Source organism: Rousettus aegyptiacus, unplaced genomic scaffold (genome assembly GCF_014176215.1).
Source record: "Rousettus aegyptiacus isolate mRouAeg1 unplaced genomic scaffold, mRouAeg1.p scaffold_m13_p_13, whole genome shotgun sequence".
Taxonomy (NCBI): domain Eukaryota; kingdom Metazoa; phylum Chordata; class Mammalia; order Chiroptera; family Pteropodidae; genus Rousettus; species Rousettus aegyptiacus.
The window spans coordinates 63,286,027-63,300,326 of record NW_023416288.1 but is presented as its reverse complement, the minus strand read 5'-3'; the positions used below and the strand labels follow the sequence as shown (position 1 = coordinate 63,300,326).

The following is a 14,300-nucleotide window of genomic DNA, read 5'->3' as shown; positions in this document are numbered from 1 at the left end:
GTGACTGTTGAGCGCTTGTGTGAGCCTGGCATTCCTAGTGCCCTCCACACCACCATAACCACAAGTATCAGCTCCGTGGTGTATGGTGTCTCTGGGTTCAGTTCAGCAAACTTTTCTGGGCAACCACAAGTGTGCCTGGCACTGTGAAAGTACCAGAGCTTAAAAAGTGGGTGGCCTAGCTTCTGCCCTCCCTTACTACCTAGGGGAGGAAGTGTAAGGGGTCACCAAGCCACCTGCAGGGAGGGGAGTTGGCTGGAAGGGGGACCACAACAGCTTCCTTAGTGAGGGAAAGGGAGAGGCCCCAGTGTAAAGCGGAGAAGAGTGAGACAGTTCCCTACGCCCACTCAGGACAGGCAGGAATGGAGACCCAGAGGGGTCAGTGCCAATGAGTCCCCTAGTTCAGGGACTGACAAACTGTCTACAGGGCCAGATAGTAAACCTTTTTAGACTCTGCAGGTCAAGGCACAACAGCAGAGATATCACGTAAGAACAAGAGGAAAATTCCCACAAATTTTTGGACAAAACTTAAAATTTTATTTATAGACACCAAAACATAAATTTCCTATGTTTTTCATATGCCTTAACATTTTCTTCTTTTGATTTTTTTTTTCACCTATTTAAAAATGTAAAACTCATTCTTAGCTCTTGGGCGGCACCAAAACTGGCGGCACCAGGATTTGGGCCCCCGCAGGGTTTGCCAACCGTTACCTTCCATGATGGGCCGATTTTTAACTGAACAGTTTCTTTTCGGAGCTGCTCTCTGCTGTGGTGACTGGAATGGGCCTGGTCTAGTTGGCACCTGGGTTCCTGGCCCATCTCTGCTCCTTACAAGCTGGGAGTTCTGAGGGAAGTCACTTACCCCGCCCCCTCCCCGGGGCTTCAGGTTCCTCATCCCAGAAGCCAGAGGATACCCCCCTACTCACAGGCTGCAGTGAGGAAAGTATCGCTGTATCTGGGACGCTGCCCTCTACACACAGGAAACACTAGGTCGAGGAACGACCCTGCGCATCCAGAGCATCCCCGCAGGGGGAGGCCGGGTCCCCGCTCAGCACAGCGGTCGGGCCGTAGCACTCCTCCCAACTAGAGGGTGGAGTGTCTCCCTCAGCCTAGGAAGCCAGAACAGGGTGGGGGGCGGGGAATGCAGACCCCTCCGTTCGGGTGGGGACGCGGGGCGCGTGGTGTCCCAGGCGCCAGGGCCGTCGGGTCCGAGCACCGCGTTGGCCGCGGAGACCCGGTGAAGGCGGCCCAGCCCAGGGCGCCGCAGAGCTGGCTGCGCGGGCCTCGACGACGGCGCCAGCGGCCAGCGAGGGTGCAGTCCGCGCCCGAGCAAGCTGGGAGGATCCCCCTGCAGCCTCCCGTGCCCGTCCCCGAGAGGCAGATCCTGAAGCCACAGCCGCGCCAGAGCCTCTGGCCGGACCTCGAAGATTTCTCGCTTATGCCAGTGGTCGCCAGAGTTTCTGGCGTACCCAAGGGTGCGTGTGCGACTCCTGGCGCAGCGGACGTCTCTCTCAAGGCCCGGGGCCCGCAGCCGCCCGGCCCGCTCTGCCCCCGGGGTGGAGCGGGAGGGAGCTGCCGCTGGGGCTGCGCCTGGACCTGCTGGGCAGTTGCGCAAGTTGTGCCTGGGCAGCTATAAGAGGGGCGGGAAGGCATGGAGCCCCAGAGCGATCTCTGTGGAGCAGCTACGAGGTAAGACCCGGGCGCGCTCCTTCCTCCTCCGCCTGTCGTTCTTGGCAGGCCACAGCTCCCCAAACTACCCCGACCCCCACCCCCCACCCCCGGGAAAACTGAGGCGGACTAAGGGCAGGGTGGAGAGCTTGGTTCTGGACCACGGTAGCTTTGTGCAGACTTCTAACCAGAAGGAAGGCTGCCGGAAGCCGGGGGCGTTGGATTCGGGGCTGGGCTGTGTCCCCAAGCGATGGAAATCTGTGCTCAGGGTGCCAGCTAGGGCCCCAGAAGGCTGTCAGGGCCGCCAGCCCTTTTGCAGAGATGCTTTAGAAATTGCCTAGAGCACATCCCCAAAGATTAGGGCGCCCTGCTCACACTGGGGGTGGCGGGATAAAGTTGAAGATTCTGGGGACACAGATGTGAGCATTCAGTTTCTGACGACTAGCTATAGCCTTGCTCTGCAGGTGGGAATTCAGGCGTTCTTCTCCAGTGGGTCCCGACCTCTGAATGTGGGGAGTTGTACAAGGCCCGGGCAGAGGATCGGGACAATAATGGAGAGTAGAGGTGCTGAGAAAAGGAGTCAGGAAGAACCCGAATCTCCCACAGAAATTGTGCTGGGCCTCACCACTTCTGGTCTCAAAGCTGTGCAAACAGCCTTCTTCACAATGGACAAAACAGGGTTCCTCTGGGGCGACAGAGCAGCAGGTCACGGGGGAAATTCATTACATGTTTCTCGCTGTTCCCAGTTCTCTAGCTAAAACCGCCAAATGTACACTGTTGGCGGGTGGTCCCCAGAAGAAACCTACTAGGCTCTCTTACAACCTGCCTTCTCTCCTGGTTTAGTTTATTTAGATTTCGTTGCAAGTGTGGTCTATAACTTAAAGATGGTGGCACTTTGGAAAAGTAACTCCTTAAAATACGGTTAGATCTGAGTGTGACAAGTTGGCTGGTTGTTATTTGAGAACGGCCGCTTTGGAGAGGCAAGATGATCGCTTTCTGCCAGAAGGGTGGTCTTCGGGGAAGGTGGGGCAGAGGGCAGGAACTTGAGGGCACCACCCCAGGAACACAAGCTCAATGATGCGCCCTTGTAGGAAGTGACCTCTGTCAGCTCCTTTGTGTTCGTCTTGTGGAGTTCTGAAGTGGGTAGTTGTCCTCCAGGACTGGTGGGAAAGAAGGTAACCAATCTCTTTTGTCTCAAAACCATTGTCACTCCCACTCTATCATATGCATGAACGGAAAGGCTGTGCGAAGCATTTCTCTCATTTCGGTAGGGGGAGAAGCCAGGATCAAAACAGTGGATGTTTTTAGGTTCTTTCCTTTTTAAGCAACTGAGGACATTGCGCTGAGAGGAATGTTTCCATGTTGGCCAAAGGAGTCCTTGTATTTTGTACATCTTATGCCCAAAATAACTCTTCTTGGTATTTGGGGGAAATATTGTCCTCCCCTTCCGTTCCAGGAAACGGCTCCAAGCACCAAGGACAGAGCCAGGGAAATTGCAATTAATTCCTGCCGGTCAGCCCCAGGCAGATGCCTGTCATGTCTGAGTGGCCCATGCAGGGTGTGGAGGAGCCTAGTTGGAAGAGCTCTCTTCACAGAACCCAAGTTATTATTGTCCCTTGTCTGGCCTAGATGCGACCCAGGGGAATGTTGGGGTCATGAGAGATAAGAAGCTCCAGGGAGTTAGAGTCCTGCATCCTCGAACAGCAAGCATGTGATTTAAAGAAAAGTGAGCCAAATTCTCCTGCAATCGGTCAATCAGTAGGCCCCATGCCCACCAGCAGTAAGATTCCACGGGCAGCAACTCTATTCTGGCCTGCCAAGCAAGAGCCTTGAAATTCTTCTTTGTCCACACAGTTGTCTCAGAGAATAAAAAGGGGTTGTTTCCGCTTAAAAACAACACGCCTGATGCCTTGGGCCCATGGAATCCCTTGCGCTTACTCCATGTGTGACAACAGAAGTGCCTTGCTTCTCAGCAAACTGCAAAAGACTGTGTTTTACAGTCTTTCCTGCTCAGTTTATCAGCTGTCAGGAACTGACTCCACAATCAGTGTCAATGCCAACATCTCATCCTGTAGGAGATTTCGTCCCCATCTGTGAGTTTGTACTCCGTGGTGCCTGAAGTTGGGGGTTCCGAGGAAGGGGGGAAAGCTCCAGGGAAGACAGGAAGGGCAGAACAGAGGTCTCTGAGAAGGGCAGGAGACACGGAGCACAGGAACAAGAGCCAGGCTGATGAATAGGACCAAAGCAGGGAGCACCTAGGATGACAGTCAAGATGGGGCAGAGCTCAGAGAGCTAACGGGAATCGGGGCCCATGGGGTGCTAGAGGACACACACAAGGCGCAGGAAGCCACTCAAGGTCCCTGTGAAAAGGAGGGCTGGGTGCTGAAGCATTTCCTGTCTCCATTGAAAAAGAATGCCTGCGGGGCAAAAGTGAATCCTAGGATGTGGCGTTAAGATGAGAGCGGGTGCACCATCACAGAGGTAGTCTAACCTGGTTAGACAATGAAGATGAGGGATGGGAAATATCTTATTTATTCATTCAACAAAGACTTAGTGAGCACCTGCTCTGTGCCAGGCCCTCGGGAGATGCTGGAACAATTAGCTTCCACAGCACTCCTGCACCTGGCATCACTGATTGATCGCAGCACCCTCTCCCTGTGAGTGTTGATGGAGCTCCAAATCCCGCTCAACACAGCACTCCAGGGAGCCGCGAACAGCTAACTGATCAGAGCTGACACAGGAATTGACATTTATTTGTTACCTCTGATGGGATCGGATCTAAGGGAGTTTCTGGATACTGGCTGAGTATGTTAACATGATTTCTCAAGTGAGGCTCTTGGTTACAAATAAGAGAAAACCACTCATGCTAGCTCAGTGTTTTTCGAACTATTTATTGGGACCGACATTTAAAAAACAGAACAGAGATTCTCAAGAGTGCACCCATAGTGAGGGTGAATTTTATTTCTTGACATTTGTTTCTCTTACATGTGTATATCTATATATCTATATCTATATCTATATCTATATCTATATCTATATCTATATCTATATCTATATCTATATCTATATCTATATCTATATATATATCTCCTGGATGAAAACTATATTCAGAAAGTTGAAAGCTACTTAAGTAAGTTAATGTGGAAAAGCGTATCTCACACTGGATGCTAAGAACAAGGAGGGCTTCCGAGCCTCTTGAGGGCCCAGAACCAAGAAGATCAGTCACCAGAAAGGTCAGAAAGGAGCGCAGGCAGTGACCATGGCCCACTTGTCGGTGGCTGGCTGGACCCTGGTCTCTCTCAGATACTCCATGCACTTGAGGACAACCGTGGCTACCCCAGAGCTTCCAAGACAAACTGAGCTCTCCAAGGCCCTACTTTAAATTCCTGGGAGAGGACCCAATTGACCCAATCGGAAGTGTGAGGAGGAAAGGGAGCAGAGAAGAGCATTCTGGTCATGCAAACATGGCATCCAGGACTCTTGTGTGTGCCCTGAGGAAGGCAGACCCCCTACGAGGTCCCTCCTACATATGGAATCAAGTCTGGGACATTCTAGCTCTCCACCCCCCACAGTCTACCCTTCTACCGTATTGAATCTTCCCAAACCGACCATGGTTTTCCTGGGCGCCACGCAGTCCCTTTGGTCTAGAACGCCCTGTTTGTCGCCCTGCTAGTCATCTTCCCTACTGGGAACTCCTGTCTTCCAGGTCTCAGTTCAAACGCCGCCTCCTTTGCAAAGCTATCCTCACCTCCCCAGAGCCACCCCCTCCTCTCCTAGGCTCCCTGGGTCCCTCACAGGCTTTACCAGTAACTTGAAAGCCCAGGGTCTAATGTTCTCTGTATCTACTCCTCCTCCGTCTTTTCCTCATCCTTAAATTCCTTCCAACTTGGAGTTGTGGAGAAAGGAAGGAAGGGTAAGAGGGCAGAATGGAGGGGGTCTACAGGAAAAATTTCTGCAGGGAGAGGGTTTACACCATTCAAAGCTTTTTCCTCATAAGCGACAGCAATACCACACTACCTGAACTTAATTCACACGAGCATCCCGAAGATTACCAGAAAGGTGTGTGTGTGTGTGTGTGTGTGTGTGTGTGTGTGTGTGTGTGTGAGAACCCTGACCTGACGGCTAGAGCAGAAAAGAAGGGAGATAGAAGAATATGCCGGGTCCCCTGCTAACCTCCAGGGCTGTCAACCAGAGGAGAGCAGAGGAGTTTGGATAGCTCGAGGCTAGCGGCCACCATGACGAGTGCCTCTGCCACCCAGAGCTCTCCTTTCCTTCTCCTCCACTGCCGTCCTCAGAAGGCTGTGGGCAGGCCTGACCTTAGTTCAACAGACCCTTTAGAGAAGCCACCCCCTACCTTGACACAGAGGTCCCCACTTGGTCTGCCTCGTCCCCTAGGATGGGAGGGAAGGTGAGGGAGCTGCGTGTGGAGGCCACCTGCCCCTTGGTGGAGGCAGCTTGCCTGTGGAGAGGCAGAGGCAGAGGTGGGGAGGGGCCTGCGTGAAACTGCCAAGTGGGTATGCAGAGTCCGGGTGGAGGTGGGGCATGGGGACTCCGCTAAGGCTGACAGGTGGGGCCAGCCCCCAGGACCCAGGGAAGCCAGAGAGCGGGCAGCTGTGGCAGGGTTGATGGCAGGGTTATAGGAGCCTCTCCGCTAGCCTGGAGCCTGTTTTCTGTGATGACATTTCATTACCTAGTGCTGCTCCAGGGGCTCCATTTTCTGTTTTTCCTCTTTTCTTCTTTAGTGCACCCCTGGCAGGGATGATGGTAGAGAGGCCAGGGAATGGCAGGATCTTAATTAAAGGGCAGGAGAGGAGTGGGGGGGGAGGGCGGGGCGACCTTGGAGTGGAGGGCAACACCCAGAGGCAGCCGTTCCTTAGCCTCCTGCCCTCCACCCCCCGCCCCCACCTCTGTACCCCATTCTCTCTCCCTCTCCGGGCTCCGTTTGACCAATGATCAGAGGAAAATGGAAGAGACAGGATGTTGCATCAACATTTCAGCAGTTCATCTTAGAAAATGGTGGCTCCTAAATGTTCAAAACCGCTTCGGAAACTTCTAGAGAGAAAAGGCCTTGCAGCCCGGGCAGGGCTGACGGCTGCCTTTCTGCCTCCCGCTGGCTCCTCGGGTCTCTCCTCTGAGTCCCGCGTGTGTTCGCTGTCCTCCCTTCTTGAACGGAGACTCCTGTTCCCGACCATCTTTCCTCATCCCCAGACCGCTCCCTGTGCCTTTCCCAATTTCCATCTCCATGTTACTTGTCACCTGGCCGAAAGCGTCAGCCTGGGAGTGGTCAGAGCTCTCACCTCCACTGAAAGAAGCCTCCGTGCGGGCACTCACGCCCACCCCCCACCTCCTCACTCATCACACCTCCCATGCCAGCTGCCAGGCACCACCGTCAGAGCCCACTGCTGAGGCTGCCCCTCTCCTCCACCTTCACAAACCCCACCCCTCCCCTCTCAGGGTGCTTATCAAAGGCCACCTCCTCCCGCCTCCTTGATTCCTTAGCTGGAAATAATGGTGGGCATCGGGATGGAGGAAGAGATGAAAAAGGAAGAGGCAAGGCACATGACACAAGACCTGCCACATGTTTCTTCTGCTTGTATTTAATTGGCCAGAATTCAGTCGCATGGCTACACCTAATTAGGAGAAGCTGGGAAGTATAGCATTTATTCTGGACGGCCACATCCCTAGCTACACTTGGATGTTCTATTACTTGGGAAGAAGGGAAGAATACATATTAGAAACAATGGCAGCCTCTGTAAAAGTTTAAGTGTATTGATATGTTGATATGTGTATGTGCATGTGATGTGTGTGAGCATGTGTGTTATATGTTGCGTGTTAGTGAACCAGGTTCTCGCCGTCATTTTGATCTCAAATGGACCTGGTATCAATTCTTTCTGCAGCTCCCAGGAAGCTCCCCTAAACCAGGCTTCTCCTCTGAGGTAGACTTAGCAGCAGCTTCTTAATTCCACATTTCAAGGAACTGTAATTTATTTTCAGCATCTACCGAAGCATATTACCAGTGGTGATAGAAGGAGCTTATAAAACTGTTTTCCTATTCAGGTATTATAGGGTGGCCATTATGTGAGAGCGACTATGACCAGAGTTAATCTGGTAATAAATTCTCTTGGGAAGGAGGGTGTCATTATCACCTAAATCCTAGAAAAGGATAGGACTCAATGTTGTGCTGCAGGCGGAAGACCCAGAAATACCAGGCCCCCTGCTAAGATGGCCCAAGGGAGGCAGCAGACCAAGTGCTTGATTCAGGGTTGGCTATAGATAGTGTTGCCTGAGCGTTTCAAGCCCTGCCCAGTAGTTACACAATTCAAAAAAAGCTGGCATTTACCCCCCTCACCTTATAACACACACACACACACACACACACACACACACACACACGCACGCACACACACACAGGCCTTTCCAGGTTCGTCTCACTTACCCTTTAAGCCAGGTGGCGTTAGTTCCATTTTATAGATGGGAATGGACGCTTTCAGGAGGTCAAGCATCTTGCCCAGAGACACACAGCTAACAAGGGCAGGACCCACAGCTGAAGCTTTGGGGCCTGACCACTGTGCTATCCACCTTTGCAAGGGTTTTGTGGGATCGCACGGCGGGGGGGGGGGGGATCGGCACTATTTAACTCTGTTCCACAAAGATTTGGTTTACTCAGGTAATAAGTAGTTAATAGAGGGAGTTTTAACTTTTTAATAGAGACAACCAACACAAAAACATCTCAAGTACTCCCTCCCAAATTACTTAGTATTTTTCATATTTGAAGTCCTAGAGCAAGTGCCATATCCCAGGAGCTGCCATTAGCTGACATTGGGGTGGTTTATAATTTGAACTTTTCCTTAAAGGCTAGAGAAATTGGGGAGGGAGGTAGAGAGGATCCCAGTCTTTCTAGAGGCAGCAGCCCTGTGTGTGAGTCCCAGCTCTGTTGCTTACCTATTTGGCCTTGGGCAAGTAAATGCATCTCCCTGAGCCTCATTTTTTCCCCCTTCTATAAAACTCAGATAAAAAATGTACCTTTGATCAAGCATTATAGTGCATAAACAGACCGCTGATTTCTATTATATTGCCAGGATATGAATTGTACTAATAAGGCCACCAATGTATAGAAAATGTATTGTCTGTCTTTAACAGGATCCAGATGAGGCAGAACACTATAAGTGGAGATTAATTTTTTGCTATCCCAAGAAACTTCATGTAAAATTTATTTACATTTAATTATTATTTCAGGCTCATCCACATATCCTTAGCATGGATCGTTGGCCATAGTTAACAAAAACATTTAACTTTATTAATTTTTGCCTCATGTATCTCATTAAAACATTGCTGCTTAATCAAGGATCTGCATATTATTAATTTTAAAATTCATGATTCCGTGATGTTGAAAGTTTCAAATATTCTGGGGAGACATGTAATATATTCTCTCCTGCTTTCGTGACCTTGCACCTGCTGCTTTCTTGGTAATTATAACAACCACTCTCTACTCTTACTAACCCCTACTCAGTCTTTAATACCCGTCTCAGGTGACACCTCCTCCAGGTAGCCCCCTTTGATTCCCATGATATCTTTTACTTGTCCTTTTTGCTAAGCTCTTTCTTCCTGAATCGGAATGACCTGTTTACTTATTTGTCTCTCCTATCAAACCGTAAGCGACTTGAGAGTAAAGAACACCTGTTGTTAACTATTGTATCCTTGGCGCCTAAAACTGCCTGCGACATATTGTCAGACCTTCCGTAAGTGCTAGTTGGATTCAGGCTCCCAGTGGGAGAGAAAGGAAGTAATAAAGCCAATGATAAATGTCATCAGAGATAGCAGCAGGCTACTGTAAGAGTAATGGGAGGACAAGTAACATAATCTCTAATAATGGGGTAGCAGTAGAGTACATTTCAGAATACCTTTAGAGCTCTTTCACATGCATTATCTAATTTGATCTTTATAGAAACCTGGAGATAGGTATATTGCAGGGGATAAAAAGTAGAGTTTTTAGCAGTTATGTGATTTGCCTGAAGTCTGAAAGCTAGTAAACGGCTGGGCTTAAACTGTAAAAGCCCCCTTTCTTCCTTGAAGCACACAAAGAAGTCACATTGTCACTGCAATTTCCATTCACCCATACCCTGGCTTACTCCTATCTGGTCTACAGGAAACCTCCTCATGGTTTTACTGACCAGGCCTGGCCTCTCCCGAGGGGAGTGTATTTTATTAATGTTTCTAGATAATGAATTGTCTTTGACTCTGAGCAAATGAGAGCCAAGGCAGAAAGCGAAACTCATTTTTATCCACGTCTGATAACGTGTTTGGTAACAGGGTGCGTGGTGTTTTCTTAGATACCAGCAACTTGCTATGTGTGGTTCCTTTTGTTCTCAGGCTCAAGAAGAACATCTGGGAAGAAAAATGCATTGTGGACTCCTGTGCCGATTCCTGTGGCTTTGGCCTTTTCTCTTCTACATTGAAGCTGTGCCCATCCAAAAAGTCCAGGATGACTCCAAAATTCTCATCAAGACGATCATCACCAGGATCAATAATATTCCACACATGGTACAGAGGGTCTGGGGAGACAAACTAGAACTGTGGCCAGCCCCTGGGAACTGGGACTAAAGAGGTCAGCTGAGGCCGGGGCAGTGACATGGAGGGGCCACGGCCCTGACTCCTCCTACTGCACAACCGTCTGCTTTTTAACTTCTCCTCCCTTCCGTCTCCCACCTCCTTACTCTCCTTCCTCCCTGACTGGAATCCTAGTGCCTAGGACCAGAGGGAGCCATAATGGTCCTCGCGTCCCTTTGGCAGGTGACTGGATCCCCAGCAGCATCCCTTTGGACCTCCATCTATCTCTAGAATGTGCTTATCAGTGGGCATCCTTCCTATTTATTTATAGCTGAGCTCTGATACTGTGAAGCATCTCCCCATTGCTGCTAGTCCTCCCTGCCAGGGCCGCACAGACGAGCGAGTCTACCCTCTTTTACGTACGACCCTCTACGTATTTGCAAACAGCCATCAGTGTCCGCTGGGCATTGCTCTGCGGTCCACAGACCTAGACCTGCAGCCACATCCCAGATGAGGCTTGCTGTGGAATTAGGAAGACTAAGTGTGAATCTTTACACTTCTGTTCTCTATCTATAAAATCTTAAGCTAGTTCCTCAGTGTCTCGCTTTCATCATCTAGATAACGAGACTATCATATAGTATTCACAAGGTTATGATGAGATTAAATTACAGAAAGCACGTGACTCCCCACCCCCTGCAGAACCAGAACCAATTGTGCACTCATTAAAAGTTGGCAGCTGTGGTTTTTGGTAGCCTCTGGCCTTAAAAGCCTGTTTGTTCACCCTGCATGGAGCAGTCTGGAGACTTCTAGGTCTCCTAACCACTGCGGATGTCTGACAGTGGCCTTGGGCAGGGAGAAGTTAGGTGGTCAGAAGCAGGGACAGCTCAGAACTAGAGAGAGTCTTGTCCATTTCATCAAGAGAAACCCTTAAGGCTCCTTGCTTTCAAAACAGTCATTTAGCAAGGCTGCCTGTGAGAGCTACAGAGTGTCCCTCTTGTGTGGTTCAGGGGGTGACTGGCGCGGGCAGTCGAGAAAGGGAACCAGAGTTATTGGAGCAGAGGAGTGAAGTGGGATGCTCACTGGGGATGGCCTCGATCCCTAAAGGGGCTGCGACTCCATGGAGGGCCTGACTGAGAGGGTGAGGTCCGTGACGGTGGAAGGGAAGGAGGACGTCCGGGGAAGGGGCGCGTCTGGAGGACCTCAGTGCGGGGAGAAGAGACTTAACGAACTAAAAAAAAAAAAAATAGAGAAAATAGGGAGTCGTGCCTGGTTTCACAGCAGAGGCCATTTTGAGAAGGGAACTACCTGTAAAGTTTGGTCTAGACGTGGAGGACAGGTGGTTTGGGAAGAGCAAGAGGAGAGAAGTCCAGGACACCAGGTTCGTGGCTTAGCAGCCAACTAGGTACAACAACTAAGGGCCTAAGCCAGGACGGTGGAGAAGGGAGGGAGGACTCAACGAAGGGAACGAACCTCCCCACATCCCGTGGAAAGGCTGAGGGCTTATAGAACTGACTCCTCTCCCGCCTGACTGAGCTCTTGCTCCCTCTCTTCCTTCTCCATAGCGGTCGGTCTCCTCTAAACAGACGGTCACTGGTTTGGACTTCATTCCTCGGCTCCACACTGATCTGACTTTCTCCAAGATGAACCAGACATTAGCAGTCTACCAACAGATCCTCGCCGCTCTGTCTTCCAGAAATGTGGTCCAAATATCCAACGACCTACAGAACCTCCAGGACCTTCTCCATCTGCTGGCCCTCAGAAGCTGTCCCTTCCTCCAGGACAGCCGCCCGAATACCTTGGAGGGTCTGGGTGGCATCCTAGAAACCTCATTCTCCATGGAGGTGGTGACCCTGAGCAGGCTGCAGGGGTTTCTGCAGGACATGTTACAGCAGCTGGACCTCAGCCCTGGGTGCTGAAGTCCTGATGGCTTCTCTTCCCAAAGCTAAGGGAGGAAACCTGGGCTTCTAGGTGTTGCCAGGAGAAGAGAGCCTGTGTGGACATCCTTTATCCAGGCCTTTGGTCCATCTTACTCTCACTCTTCCAAGCCACCCTTCTGAAGGCATAAGACTCCAAGACACGAAACCAAAGATAAAAATACGTGACTCCACGCTCACCGGGAAGGGGGCCCGTCCAGCGGCAGAGGGAGGGCTGAATCTGGGCTTCTCACAGGTCTTCCCTCCTGTTCCGTCTCCCCTCTCACTGCATGCTGCGGCGTGACCCGGGGTGATTCCAGGCGGTGGGCCGCAGGGCCCTTGAACCATCAGATCAAGGTTCCATCTGAGAATTCTGGGGAGCATCATGAAGGCTACATCCACACACACCAAGCGACACAAGCCAGAAGTATCTGTTTATTACTCATTTTATTCTGCATGTATTTGAAGTATAACATGCTGTTTCCAGCTCTTTGGGGTCAGCCAAGGCCAGGCATGCTCCTGGGGTGCCGTTTCCAACTCCATCGATGACAGGCTGTGTGTGGGGAGGCCAGGGGTAGGGGTGCGTCGGGGGCATCACAGGAAGTCACTTCCTCCAAAATATCTTGCTGATTACTCTAGAGATTAAATGAGATACTACTCAGCATAGTGCCTGATTCACAGGAGATATAAATGAACCTCCTTCCTCCACCTCACAATTAGCAACAGGCATTAAATGTCAGCGAACCAGGCCCAATAGCACATGGGCACGAGCTCCCCTTCAGGTAGATGGCAGAGGGAGCACTTTTCCTGAGCACTAGCTCAGGTCAGGGAGGAAAAAGAGGGGACCAAGAAAGGGGGAAGTCACATGTGGCTGGGCAACCTAAGTGGGTCACTCGGCAGCTCAGCAAAGCGGCTGACCTCTGTACTTGTCGAGACCCCTTTAGTTGCCAGGGACAGAAACCCAAGGCAAACCAACTTAAATTTACAAAGAGAAATTTTTGGCCCATGTCGCTGAGAAGTCCAGGCCACACTTTCCTCTGCACTTGTCCCCAGGGCCCTGGAAGATGTTGGTGTCATGATCCACCTCAGTCCCCGCCTGCCTGAGGTAGGTAACAGGAGTTTAGGGATGATGTGTTTGCCCCTTTGGTGGCCGCCTGGGACTGTCAGAGCTGTCTTTTTGAGCAGTCACAGCCTGAGAAGCCGCCCACCCCCAAGTAGCTTGGGAGGCCAGCCACCAGTAAAGATCCAGAGAAGTCATTCCCTCCTCTGTGAGGAGACTCCCAGGGTCAGCATGGAAGCACCTGTTCCTCAGATTGTTCTTCCAGATCCTTTTCCACCCTCAGGCATTCTCTTGCAACCCTCTGAGGCAGCAGCTCCCATCTGCCTAACAGGAGACAGAGTCTGGGGGCAGCATCTGGCCATGTTCAACCTCCAAGGTCAGGACTTTTGCAGAGTCTAGTGAGAAAGCATCAGGTCAACCCAGCAGGACCTTTCAGAAGACTCTACCCCAGGAGCTTGCTGCACAACAGCATACAACCAAAAAAACGATTACATCCCATTTTTCCAACAGGAAAGCAATTTATTCCAGGCTTTCAACATCAGATCTGAGTCTAATGATGTCCAACCACACAAATCTAGGTTAAGTTCACTGGTGTACTGTCATCCGCAGCTCCAGGGGGTCCTTGCCCTGGGAACTCACCATCTCTGGCCTGAGTGCAGTAAAATCAAGAATGCAAAGAAGGATCCCTGCGCCCGGCCCTCACTGTTAAGGGTGAAAATTTTTCAAATGGCCAACCTCTGCTTTTGTAAACCTGCTTGCTTGTTGGAGGGGGTTTGGGGGCTTTTTAAGCTACCCCCTCTGGAGGCCCAGGGCTGATCTCCTCTAACCCTGCGTGGTAGAGAGTCAGTCACCGGCCAGCTAATAAAGGCTCACAATTCATCGCAATTGGCTCCGTGAGTCTTAGATTTGATTGCACCACAACACTCACCTCCGGCAGCTCCCAGCCCAGAGGGTGCATAACACTTAGGCCAGTTACCTCTCTGAGTCTCAGTTTGTCATCTGGTCACCTGAGGAACAATAGCACCTTCTTCACAGGCCTGTAGAAGATTAGATGATAAAATGTTTGGGAAGCTATTGGCCCAATGACTGATACACCAAAAGCGCTCAATAAAAAA

General features: G+C 50.9%; 1 protein-coding gene across 2 annotated transcripts; it reads left to right on the top strand.

Moving 5' to 3' along the window:
- Positions 1-1,668: 1,668 nt before the first annotated feature.
- LOC107512785 (leptin) lies at positions 1,669-13,996 on the top strand. Of its 2 annotated transcripts, none has more exons than XM_016148648.2 (3): positions 1,669-1,686; positions 10,036-10,206; positions 11,775-13,996. In XM_016148648.2, the coding sequence occupies exons 2-3, from the start codon at positions 10,063-10,065 to the stop codon at positions 12,126-12,128; spliced, it is 498 nt and encodes a 165-aa protein (XP_016004134.1). In that variant the 5' UTR covers positions 1,669-1,686; positions 10,036-10,062; the 3' UTR covers positions 12,129-13,996. The 2 variants fall into 2 exon arrangements, with proteins under 2 accessions (XP_016004134.1, XP_016004135.1); XM_016148649.2 differs by lacking the exon at positions 1,669-1,686 and adding an exon at positions 3,576-3,758.
- Positions 13,997-14,300: the final 304 nt, after the last annotated feature.